The 13,086-nt window shown below is 55.8% G+C and overlaps 1 protein-coding gene across 1 annotated transcript; it reads right to left on the bottom strand.

Moving 5' to 3' along the window:
* Positions 1-300: 300 nt before the first annotated feature.
* On the bottom strand, positions 301-12,911 carry LOC124525874 (long-wave-sensitive opsin 1). The gene is made up of 6 exons (XM_047098489.1): positions 12,800-12,911; positions 8,137-8,433; positions 5,523-5,691; positions 4,367-4,532; positions 2,977-3,216; positions 301-509 (listed from the first exon to the last, which is right to left on the bottom strand). The coding sequence occupies exons 1-6, from the start codon at positions 12,909-12,911 to the stop codon at positions 399-401; spliced, it is 1,095 nt and encodes a 364-aa protein (XP_046954445.1). The 3' UTR covers positions 301-398.
* Between the last annotated feature and the right edge of the window lie 175 nt (positions 12,912-13,086).

The raw sequence follows: 13,086 nt of genomic DNA on the forward strand, positions 1-13,086 counted from the left end.
TCCAGCCAGCCCTCCCTAGACAGCCACCCTCACCTCCCTTTCCGGCTCCATCGCCACCAGCCCGCCTCGCGTTTCCGTTTCGTGATCCTCCCGTACCGTCTGCAGACACAAAGCTTGGGAAATATTAGAGCCCCTGAAGCACGGTGCTGCTCTTGTCTCTATCCCCCTCATGCCCTCTCGTGACCCCGCGACCGAACCCTCAGAGGCTCAGGTGTCCCCAGACGGCAGCGGGAGCCTCTGCAACTTTGTTGTTTTTGGCAAAGAGAAACTACTTTTATTTCCCAGGGATGGAGGAGAAGGGGCAAAGGGGGGGGGGTGGCCAAAGTGCCGGTGTGTGGGACAGGGTTTACGTTTTCCGGTAGGAAGCAGACCTTTTTGTTGTCACGGCCAGGAGGGACTCATGCAGGTGACACCGAAGACACAGATGAGGCCTCCGTTCTGGAGGCGCTGGAGAGTTCAGAGCCGTCGTCAACCTTCTTCCCGAAAAGCTGCATGATGCAGTTTCGAAACTGGCGGGGCAGAAAGCGCTACTCAGCAGAGCGGAAAGGGCCCGTGTACCGTGCTAAAGGTTGCTCTTGGGGAATTCTGAGGAGGCTATTCATTAGGGGGCACCTTGATGACTGAGCACCTTCTCCGCTACCATTCAGAGTCCCGTGCAGAGACTGGAGCAGGCCTGAGGTTATTACTCGCACATGGGGATGGTCTGCTCCTGACTGCTCGCTCATCTGAGCCATCGAATTTAGACTCTGATGGTGACTATTGTGCGTCAAGTTGTAACACCACGTCCCCCTCTCCAAAGCTACGTTCAAGGACTAACCCCTAGAGCCTGTGAATGTGACCTTATTTGGAAATAGAGTCCTTGCAGATGTGATGAAGATATACATTGCCATGAAGTCATGCTAGAGTGGAGTGGGCCCTAATCCAACCACTGGTGTCATTATGAGAAGGGAATTTGGACACAGACTCAGAGAAGGTCACGTGGAGGTGAAGGCAGAGATCGGGGTGACTTGTCTAGGAGCCAAGGGACACCAAGGACCGCTGGCCACCACCAGAGGCTAGGAGACAGGCGGGAACGGATTCGCCCTCAGAGCCCTCGGAAGGAAACAACCCTGCCCACGCCTTGACCCCGGACTTCTGGCCTCCAGAACCGGGAGAGAATACATCTCTGTTGTTTTAAGCCCCCCCGCCCCGCCCCAGTTTGTGGTACTTTGTTATGGCAGCCTCAGGAAACTTATACAGTGACCAAAGAGGACGCCAGCTAAGGGGCCCATGCATAGGCGACCCATTTCCAGAATGTCTGGGAAGAGACTCAGAGGCATTTTAGTGAAAAGGGATGTGATTGTCATCTTGTTTCTATCCCGTCAATTCTGAGGCCACGCAGTCACTAACTAGTGGTCTAACAAGACCACAGTCTAGCTACTACTTCATGTCTACAGCCAAGAGAATCTTCTGTCACCAAGAGGGCCCCAGTGCATTTCCCCTATAAAGAGATTTGTAACGTATTCATTTCTCAAGTTATACCTCATATCATCACTGGGATAACCCCAATGCCTTGAGACTGCAGACGAGGGGCATCTCCTGTATGTTCTAGGCCTATTCTTGACCACCTCCAGCTCCCTCCAACATCAAAACCCTCACAAATAAAACACATAATTACAGAAATCAGTAACACAAGAAGTGAACTGAACGGGAGAATTGACTTAGCTGAGGAATTCATTTGACATCTACCTACTGAGTGTCCACCGTGCGCCAGACTGTCTCAGGGCGATCGGCAGTGGACAAAAAGAGCAACGTTCTCTGCCCTCGTGAGCTCCATTACAGATAATTGTCTCAGGACACAACAGGAAGGGATAACAATGTGGAGAGGGTGAAAGCAAACTTCAAAAGCCTGGAGATGTCCAGAAGTGCAGACATCTTGTCTAGGAGGGCCAGTTTGGGGAGGGGAGAATGGAGACTCAAGTAAACAAGTACAAGTACAAGGCAAGAGAGCCTAGGGTTCCACAAGCAAAAGCCAGACCTAAAAAGAGACCCACATGAACCAGGAAACAGGAGTCAGGGATACAAAGACACTCTAGGTATTGAGTTGCCAACAGTGGAGTCCCGGGGGATCAACTGTGTCCTACTTAATGCCTGAACATTACAGAAAGAGTGCGTGCTTAATGAACTCTGCAGGGAGCCAAGGGCCAGGCCAGACTGAGCGGGGCCTCGGAGCAACTGTGACGCGGGGGGGGGGGGGGGGGAGGGACAGAAGAGCTAGTTGGAAGGAATGGGGACTGGGTCTGGCACGATGCCAGGCCCCTGCGAGGGCCCCTGGACCTTTCTGGTCACCATCAAGTCACACATTGCATCTCGGTGAAGTAGATTTGATGGATTCAAGGAAGAGGAAGCCAAATTGTTCTTGGGAGATGGTAAGCCTCAGCGGTCACCTGTAACCTCCCGGGGGATCTAGGAGTCACGGGCAATTTGCTGCTGAGGCTGAGTATACCGGCCCATGACGGCTACCGTCTGGTGAGACTTCGGGCGGGACCACAGTGGGCCCCCTCGAACTAACCCACAAAGTCACAAAAGCCACATGCGGGTGCAGCCGAGAAGGGCCTCTCTGCGTCCTTGTTGGGGTTAGGGTTTAAAAACGGAAAGATGAAGACTGAGAGGACAGTTGTGCCTATCAAAGTGGGAAGGGCACAGCCAGGGTCAACGCAGACACGTTCGGGCGCTCCTTCGGGTGTGAGCGGCAGGACAACCCTGAGGCCGACAGAACGGGAGAGCAGCAACGTGCGCGACTGCACTATGCCGGGCCAAGACTCCGACACGATCCACGGGGAGGGCTGGCTGGGGCTAGGTCATGTGCTGAGCCTTCTCTGGTCGTTGTCCTGGAGGTCATTAACGGGCACCCCCTCGACATGATTCCAGGTGGGAGCCATCGCTGGGCTCTCTGGGGGTAAATTCCTAGTTTGCTCTGCCAACGGTGTGACTTACCTGCCGGTTCATAAAGACATAGATGATGGGGTTGTAGATAGTGGCACTTTTGGCAAAGTAGGCCGGCAGGGCGGCCACCAGAGGGTGGAAGGCGTAGCCAGGGTGGGCAGCGGCGAAGCACGCAAAGAAAGTGTAGGGCCCCCAGCAGACGCAGTAGGCGAAGATCATGACCATCACCATGCGAGTCACCTCCTTCTCCGCCTTCTGAGTGGACTCGGATTCTTTTTGCTGCTTTGCCACCTGGGGGAGACAGAGATTCGTGCCTGGGGACGGTGCGTGGGAGAGTCCTTCGGGGCTCTGTATCCAGGGGGCTCCATGTTGCCGTTGCCTGGGCCGTGAGTCAGGGAGGCGGCGAGAGACAGGCAGCCGGGGGACGTGGAGTCATGGAGACGAGGAGATGGGCCCACCTCGGGCCGGTCAGCGGCCAGCGGCCAGCTCCCACCTGAGTGAGCCCGCAGCCTGGCTCAGGCTGGACCGGGCCGGCCTTGATGGAGCTTGTGTAGGCTCTGAGGTAACACAGAGCCTGCCCTGGCGAAGATGGCCTTGAAGGGCCTTCCAAGCTCTTGGCTTAGCCTGGCTCCCATTAGGGGTTTGGGAAGGAGCTAAGGAGGCCATCTTAGCCTCGCCTGGTCCCTTATCAGCGTGTTTCCTGCCCGCCCCCCCATGCTTGACTCTGAGGGGCCGATCGGGGGAAGACACAGAGGCTGGACACTGTCTGCTGTGGGCAGGGACACAGCCCCGAGCTAACAAGGCCCAAGCCATGGTTGGACACCTGTGGGAGCCGGCGAGGTTGCTTCTGATCCCTGACCGCAGGCGGGGTTGGGGGAGGAAGCAGGGTGGGGGCACACTGCAGGCTGAAGGCAGGGAGCCTGTGGCCTTCACTCGGGCTGCCTACGTAGGGGGGTAGGGGTGGCCGGGGACGGGGTCAGCTTCCCAGTGAGGACAGTGGAGAGCGGGTCTGGGTGGCACATGGCACATATGAAGCCACTCCTTGGCCTGCCCCACAGCCCCATGAAGGGGACAAGGTCACTTTGGTGGCAGCTTTTCAAAAGCACCTTTTGATCTGCAGCGTTCACTTGCGGATCTGGCTGGCTGTTCTCCACTCCCCGGGAAAGGCAGGCTTTCTACCCAGGGGAGGACTGTCCCGGGTCACAGAAGAAATGCGGCTCTGCTCCCTTATTGGGAGCATGAAGTTGCTTCATGCACGGTCCCTTCGCATCGTGTAGGGACAAGGACAAGGGAGCCAGGACTGCAGGCGCAGCCCCAAAGGAATTGGAGGATTCACGCCTGCTTTGAAGGCAGGAGAGAGATTCTCTGTCCCAGCCTAAGTGTCCATGGCTCCCACGATCCTATCGGCAGGGGGTAGAGCCAGGAGAGTTCGGGGGCTCACCGCTCGGATGGCCAGCCACACTTGGAGGTAGCAGAGCACGATGACGCTGAGGGGGATGATGCAGCACGTGATCATGAGGACGATCATGTAGGACTGCACGCCAGGGTACGAGCTGCCACTGAACACATCGGGCCCGCACGATGTCTTCAGGCCGTGGGGCCAGTACCTGGAGAGAAGGGCTGGCAGCCTGTCCTGATGCAGGCAGGGCACCCTGGGGCCCCCCAGTCCAGGCATGCCACTGACTTGGGGAGGACGATTGGTGGCTTGTTTTAATTAAGGTGAAATTTACATTGCATGAATTCACCTTTTTTTTTTTTGAAGTTTATTTAATTATTATTGGAGAGACAGAGAGAGATTGTGTGTGTGTTCATGAGCAGGGCAGGGGCAGAGAGAGAGGGAGAGAGAGAATCCCAAGTAGGCTCTGCACTATCAGCATGGAGCCCGACGTGGGGCTCAATCTCATGAACCGTGAGATCATGACCTGAGCCGAGATCACTTAACTGACAGAGCTACCCAGGTGCCCCTCACCAACCATTTTTGAAGCGAGCCATTCAATCTGACAGCACCTTCACAGTATTGTGCAACCACCACCTCTGTCTAGTTCCAGAACGTTTTCACTGGTCTTATAGCCCCTTGTGTTTTTATTGTGGTAAAATACACATAGCATCTGAGCCCGCAAAGAAGCAGCCTGGCCAAGACACAAATGACCTATGGGCCCAGGTGTACCTACAACCCAAGAAGCCTCTGAAAGGGAAGCCCCTGAGAATGTGCGAGATGTAGGCCTAGGGCAGAGTGGGTGAGACGGCCCTGCTTTCACTTATAGCTGCTCCTGTGGCTTGAGCTTGTCGCCTTTCTCTGTGTGCACCCATGAGCCGTTCATGTTTGGCAGAAACAGACCTCTCCAGAGGCTCAGAGATCACAGGACCTATTTCCATGTTGCAGCCAGGCAGATTTATATGTTCGTAGGCACCGCGCCCTCAAAGGGGGTCACAGGGACATCGGGTCCATCCTCACTTTAGTCATGGGGCCGTGGAGGCCCAGAAACAGGAAGCGACTGACCCCACGGTTACAAATGGAGTCATGCGCCTGACCCTCCCCGCTGTCCTTCATCGTCTGTCCTAAATGAGCTGCATGCCTGACACACTGGCCTCCTTACCTGCTCCAGCCAAAGATGGGCGGGGCTGTCCACACAGCGGCCCAGATCCAGGAGAAGGCAATGCCCGCGATGGCTAGCTTGGCATCAAATCTCACATTGCCAAAGGGCTTGCAGACTACCAGCCACCTCTCCCAGGAAATGATGGCCAGGGACCAGAGACCCGTGATCCCTGCAGGGGAGAGCAGACAGATGAGGGCTTTGAGCCTCCAACATCTCTTCTTCCACCTATACCAGCCGACAGCTTTTAGGATCAAGAGACATCCTCCCCACCCATGTGAAAAACCTAATTCTCCAAAAAGTGTGTTCAGCTCCAGGGGGCAGTGGGCCTCTTGGTCAATTTGTCTGACACCCTCTTTCCCCATTCTTTCCTCTTGGGCCTCTAGCACCCCGATTCCTATCTTCCTCCTAGTTGGCCACCAGCCTTTCTTTTTTTTTTTTTTTTTTTTTTTTTTTTTTTTTTTCAACGTTTATTTATTTTTGGGACAGAGAGAGACAGAGCATGAACGGGGGAGGGTCAGAGAGAGAGGGAGACACAGAATCGGAAACAGAAACAGGCTCCAGGCTCTGAGCCATTGGGCCTCTAGCACCCCGATTCCTATCTTCCTCCTAGTTGGCCACCAGCCTTTCTTCGGATGCAGACGCAACTCCCTATGGCCATGCATGCACCCACGTGACCACACTGAGGTGCTGTGGTCCCAGCCAAGGGCAAGGAAACGGGATGTGTCCGGTGACCTGCGGCCCTTCGGCCCATATGCACATTCACCTAGGCTTCCAGATTTCCCACCGCTGCCCCCCCCCCCCCCCGCAGGTGGAGATCATGTCTCCATGCCCTGCTTAGACACTGGAGGTCTGTGGGCAGAGTTTAGGGCTCCATTAACTGGGGCGGGAAAAAGGACAGCTTTTTTCCACTAAAAACTCTAATGGACCCTAGGCATCGCCTTCCATTATGAGCATGGCAGCATTAGCAGTGCCTGCGACTTGGTCACTTTACAGAGGCAGCAGACACTTCCCTATATCACCATATTCATTATCACTTTGAAATTTCAGTGGCTGTCGGGCCAGATCCGGTTATTTGATACTTTAATAAAGAATGGTGTCATCAATACTTCTAAAAAATGCATTTACTGATAATTTTAGTGAAGGACTATGTCACTCATTAATATTTAATACTTTGATCACTATATTTCGGTATCATGGGACTCCTTTGTAGTTCTATGGATCTTATTGTGCACGTTGGCAAACATTCTTCTGAGGAGGGGTCCGCAGGCTTTCCCTGGTCACTGCCGTTCTATACCTTTGGGAGAGCGCTGGGCCATCATCTGTAAAATGAGGGGCAGTTAGATATGGGGGGGGGCGGCATCCTGCCCTGTACAGTGTGTGGGCCTCGTGTTGGCACCTACCTCACAGGGATATGAGGGGCCGATCTGCTCATTTCAGTCTTGCCCCCGTGTCCTGCCCCCATTTCACCGATGCGCAGTAGCAATTCAAACCTGCAGCCGGGGTCCCCCTGCCTTCCCCAGGCCCTGGCTGTCCTAGCGTCTTTTTTTTTTTTCCTCCTCTTCATGTCCACCTCTCAGAATCTGAATTGGAGACCAATTTAGGTGGCAGTTGGATGAACCCAAGTTAGATGTGGGTGCTCAGGACCCAGGATTGGAGACCCCGTGGTCCTGGGAAACTTAAAATGGAAGAGCAGTGGTGTGACGGCTGGGGGCCCGGAGGCAGGCCAGCCTCGAGCCCTCGGCCCTGCGGGAGAGGTAGCTCCCTCGTGCTCCTGCGGGCACGGCCTTTGCTCTCTCACTCGGCCTCTTCCCGGGTCTCTCCCGCCAGCCTCCGCCTCCCGGAATCAAGTCCGCACCCCTGCGTGTGCCTGGCCTCATAGTCCGCTCGGCCACCGGCCAATGCTCACCTGTCCTCTGCCCACCCAGCTGCCGCCTGCACCCTGCTCTCCTTGGCCACCTCGGCCCAGCTCCCTTCTTATCTTGCTGACTCAACGTCCGGGTGCTCCCTCGTCTCCTCCTGCACACGGTCCTCTGAGGGGGCGGATGGCGCCCCGTGCTCGCTATCTGGGATAGGGACCCCTCTTTCCGGGACTCGGGAGTGCCTCGGGGAAGGGATCGTATGCTCCTGGTGCCCCCCACATGGGTTCTACTCTGCCAAGGTTGACCTGAGCAGGTCCCAGGCCCACAGAGATGTGAGTGATGGGGACTGGGATCTGAGATCTAGTTTCAGGATCTCAAAAGCTCTAACGGGAAGCGCTGCTTTCTCTGGGAAAAGCCGACACAGGTGAGCTGAAAGAACACACATCCCCAGTTTGAGTGGAACTTCTGTTTGGGGTGACCCGGAGCCCTCCTTCCCACATTGTTCTGAGATTGTCCGTCTCCTCCTATGCCAGCTGCATGGCCCTAGACCGGCCTGTCTCAGGGTAGGCACTCTGGATGTCCACTTGTCGGTCTGCAACCCCCCCCCCCCGACGATGACCCTGGCCCGGGTTCCCCTACAGGTCTGTCTCCCTTCAAATGCACACCGTGGGCACACCCGGGGGGTGCCGTGTGAATGTTTCCTTTACACACGGCAGGCTGGGTCTTCCCGGAGCCCGGGGCCCTGGCTAGCTTACCACACAAGGAGACAGTGTAGCCTTCCAGGACACACATGGGGTGGCCCAGCACAAAGTAGCCATAGATCTGGTTCACGACGCTAATGGTGCTGGCGATGATGGTCTCCGCCAGGTCAGCCACCGCCAAATTCACCAGGATCCAGTTCAGAGGGTGGCGCAGCTTCTTGAACTTCATGGTGGCTGCCAGCACAAGCCCATTAGTGAAGACGGACGCAATGACCACGAAGATCATCCAGGCGCTGGTGACGTGGTACACCCATCGTGGCGCGATGTGGTAATTGGGACCTTCAAAGGGGCCTAGAAGGCAGGAGGTACGGCGCGGGGAGAGGAGCTGGGCATCGGCGTTACCCGACTGCACAGCTGTGCCCGCCCCACCCTCCCTCGTCAGAGCGTCACGTCAACCCTCCCGCCCTCCTGCCCGCTACCCTTGTCTTTGCAACCAGCTCTTTCCCTCTAGCTTGGCCCGCCTGCGAACAACCTTCCGTGTTGTCGTGATGGCACGGAGTGCTGGAACCTCACGGATGTTGTGAGGCATCCGTGTCTCACGCCAGAGGCCGCGGCCTGCCAGACAGGCATCCTTGAACTTAACAAAGCCAAACTCCTCACCAGCTATGCCGGGTATCACCCCCCATCCGATTTGCCATCCCCGTATGCGGGCCGGCCCTCTGGGGTGCCGTGGGCGGGCCTCTGCTCCCTCAAACCCCTGCACCCGCCGCGCTGCTTCCCGTGACTGCTCCATGCCTCTCTGTCATGGGACCTTTGCTCACATTCTCCCCTGCACTGCGGTCCTCTTCTCTCCCGTACCGTAAAGCCCAGCTCGGATGGCCTTGCTTCCCGGAAGCCTTTCCGGATTCCTAAGCCGAGTGTCAACTCAGCCCCTTGGGACCGCCACCTCAGTGTACCTGTGTGACATCCTACACTGTACTGGAGCCACCCACGTGCACGTCTCGTCGTATCCCATGTGGCAGGTTCAACGCACAGTCAGTGCTCAGAGAATGGATGAATGAATGAGTTCTGGGTTGAGTTGTGTCCCCCCATGAGAACGACATGTCGGGGTCGTAACCCCCAGGACCTGTGGAGGGGACCTTATTCGGAGACGGGGTCTGCACAGAGATGATCAAGTTACCGTGCGGTCATTAGCGCGGGCCCCAATCCCGTAGGACTGGGTCCTCACGAAAAGGGGTAGTTTGGACACAGAGACGCGCACACGGGGAGAAGGTCACGTGAAGATCAAGGCCGAGATCCGGGCGATGCTTCCACAGGCCGAGCAGCGCCGCAGATGGCCGGGAAGAGCCAGAAACCGGAGGAGAGGCCCGGAGCGGACTCTCCCTCCGAGTCGCCGGAAGGAGCCAACCCGGCCCACGCCCGGACCTCAGACTCCTCGTGAGCCAAGGAGTTTCTCTTGTGTGAGCCACTCAGCGTGTGGTGCTGTTACAGCCGCCCTACGAAACACACACGCGACGAAAAGGAAGAGTAACTCCCCTTTATGACAACGCAGCGGCTCTACACCTGTCGTGCTGAAGGACCTTTTTTACCACCATCATTTTTGGGTGATGGTGGTAAAATACTTAAAGGGATGATACGCCAGTGCCTGCCGCCATGTACCAAAGCCTTATGGCGCCCAGGAAAGCATCCACGCAGAGTCCCCACATTTACCAGGACACTTCAGTTGTGTGCCACAAAAGCCCAGCTCGAACTACTTTTAGAAGAGTAGGGCTTTCTTGGGTCCCCTGGCTAGGAGGGCTGGGGTAGATGCCAGTCGCCCCCAGCACAACCAGACCCCGCAGCACCCGTGATGTTCCAGCACCCTGTGCGTGAGCTTTGTTCATTGCTTTCACGGGGAGCTCCCGGAAACCCATCAGCAAGGCCCACAGCCATGCTAGGTGGCACAGGCCCCCTGGGGACAGACCTCTGACTACCGAAGGCCCGCGTGCTATCAGTTTCTGTACAGAAGGAAGCGGAGGGAAACCACGGGGCTGCTGATAGACGGGAGAACAGAGGACCCCGAATTGCCAACGGGTCTTGCCCAGAAACTACAGCGGGTTAGTCCGAGCACAGCAGCTGGGACTGGGAGGTATACGGAACGCTCCAGCTTTTGAACAATTTCAAAACGAAGCAGCCAGAGCATCCTTCCCGGACAGTCCGCCGAGTCCAAATCGGACAGGGCAGGGACAAGAGGGACGGGGCTGTGCACAGTGGGGGAGGGGATGGACTGCTCCGAATGTGGGAGGTCACGGGGGAGGGTCCTCTAGCAGCGCAGGCAGAGCCCGTGTCCCAGCCTGCCCCTCTCTTCTGAACTCTCCAGGACCAACTTCATAAAGAAGTGGGCACCACAAGGGTATCACCGTCAACTCCCGGGGGGAAGGTGTTCTGAAGAAATTCATGGAGGGAGTGAATTGGGTGTGGGGGCAGGCGAGGAAGCAAGATTTCTGTGAATATACCTTCTCTAGATTTTAATTCGGAACCTTGTGAATATTTTATTACACGATTTTAAAACAACATTAAAATTTAAAAAGCAATCCCTGAAAATCAAAAATAAAACAAATGAACCTAAATGCATATCCACTCAGAGGCATAATCACACAGAGAGGGATTGTTCAAACGACTTGGAAGGGCACTAGTTTGACTATTCGAACCTGGTGGCATAGACCCTAAGGACGAAAAGACCTGTCCAAATGTTGAGTTTTGGGTACGCATGTTGTTGATGGCGGTGTCGATGTCATTACTCTGAGACCATTGTGAGTGTGTGTGATAAAAAGCAAATGAGTAATTGAATCATATTCTAATTCTTCTACCCAAGGCCCTTGAGAACAGGATTCTTAGTGGGAGAGAAAGGAGACCCAGAGGTCAAACCCAACTGGCTCCACTGGGAAACCAAGTCATTACTTTGGAGTGGGAGAAATAAAAGGAAAGAAGAAGCGTTTCTTCTGCCTTTCCCATACACTCTGTGTCCCTGGGGAAGCCAAGAGTAGAAGAGGGAATGTTTCAGTCTATCCAAGGACTCCAGCTAATAGATGAAGACAGGGTGAGGAAGTCAGAATGTCACCATTTTGCAACCCCCAGCAGTTTCGTGGGTCCAAGCATCGAGTTCAGCAGCTGCCAACACCCCAGAAAAAGGGGCACCCTCCTGATGGTGAGGAGATCCAACCAAACACAAAACAGATCCAACTGGCCTCCAAGCAGATCTTCAGATCAACTTCCAATTTACAGACACATAATGATGAACAAGATGGGAAGGGGCATGGGAAGCCACACACGGGAGACCATCAGCAAGTCCAAAGTGGAGGGGTCCGGGGACAGACGACCCATTCCCTTGAACAAATAAATTACAAGGAGGTAGAGAGGGAGCCCCTGACTTCAAAGAGGACAAAAAGAGATAATGATCGATCTGAACGTGTGGACCTTATCGGAGCCCTGATTCAAGCAAGGTAAAAAAAAAAAAAAAAGTACGACCTTTTGTTCAACACTGGTTAAGAGATTCAATAATATCAAGGCAATGTTACCTTATAGGTGTGACAGTGGCATTGTGTTTATGTTTTAGAGTCCTTTCCTCTTACAGGTGCATACTGAAGATTTACAGACGGAATGATGTCATGTCTTAGATCTGCTTCCAGGAATCAGCAGGGGTGGGTCCACTTTGCTAGATACTTGAATTTTGCGGGGGAAAATGTACAAAAAGGAATCTCAGGCATCAGTGAAGGCCCAGGGGCCTCCAGGGAGGGCCCTGTTGTGTCGCCACCAAGGACATTTTGACAGAACGATCAGGTCAGGGCAAACTTGAGGGTTCTCAATTAGTTTGGCCTGGGAACCCTGGCTGTCAGGGAGCTGGCGTGGCTTCTGGAAACCATGGCACCTGAGACGTCCTTGAAGGAACAGATGGGGTGGTCTTTGGTTTGGAGGAGGGACTGGGGAAGGGGGGCCAGGGGCAGGGGGTCACTAACGTCCTCAGTTCTTTGCAAGGCTTGCACGCAAAGCGTTCGGACTGGTGCACTTCCAGGGCATAACTCGGGCCGCCTCCGCGGACGTTTCAGGTGTCTGTTGGGCCCGAGCCCTTTCTCCTGGGACACCTTCCAGCGGAAAGTCTGCCCTGGGAGCCAAGCGAGTCCCCTCCCCAAGAACGTGCAGCCGAAGTCTGCAGGCCCCGGGGGCAGAGTTGGACAGGACGGCCACTCCCGTCTCTTCCGACCCTGAGGTTGGAGAAGGCACCTACCCTCCTCCGGGCCACCTCATGTTTGCCTCCTTTTGGCTTCGGGAGATGCAAAACTGAGTCCGAGCCGGCTTCTTCCCCAGGAAGCCAGGGCAGTGCGGCCAGAGAGACACGCCAGAACTGAACGTAACGGGTGCTTACTAGCGGCACGGGACCGTAAGGAAAGAGTCAATGAGCATTCCCGGGACAGTGGTTCGCAAAAGGTCTGGGAAGCCTGTGTGGTTTGGAAAGGCAAGTTGCATATTACGGTGTCCTTTTGTGTTCGGAAAGGACCGCCCCCCCCCCCCCCATTTCATGGCATCATGAAGGCGAAGGGAGAAGGACCACCTCGGCCGCTGCTGACGTGTGTGGAAGAGAGCTTTCCTGGCGGGTGGGTGGCCAGCAGCCCTCCGCGTGGCCACTCGGGCCTGGTGTCCCTGGAGGGCTGTCCAGCCTCCACGGCGCCCGCTTGCTCACCTCTGGTGGCGTTGCTGTTGGTGTAGGTGAAGATGCTCGCCCGGGTGCTGTCCTCCAAGCCGGCGTGCGGCTGCCCGCCTGCAAGCCTCTGGGGGCCCCACCGCTGGGTCATGGCTCCGGAAAGCCCTGTCCCCAGTGCCTGCCAGCCCTGGCGCTGCTTGGGGGGTCACGGCGCTTTATAGCAGCCCGCGGGATCAGCCGGGGCTTCCTCACCTTAGAAGCTCCCAAACCCTTCCCCACCTGATCTCTTAATTGGGCCCGGGACTTAGACCTCCCCCTCCCCCACC

This window comes from Lynx rufus, unplaced genomic scaffold, assembly GCF_022079265.1.
Source record: "Lynx rufus isolate CCGP_SWC_20201006 ecotype Redwood Valley unplaced genomic scaffold, mLynRuf1.p SCAF_49, whole genome shotgun sequence".
Lineage (NCBI taxonomy): Eukaryota > Metazoa > Chordata > Mammalia > Carnivora > Felidae > Lynx > Lynx rufus.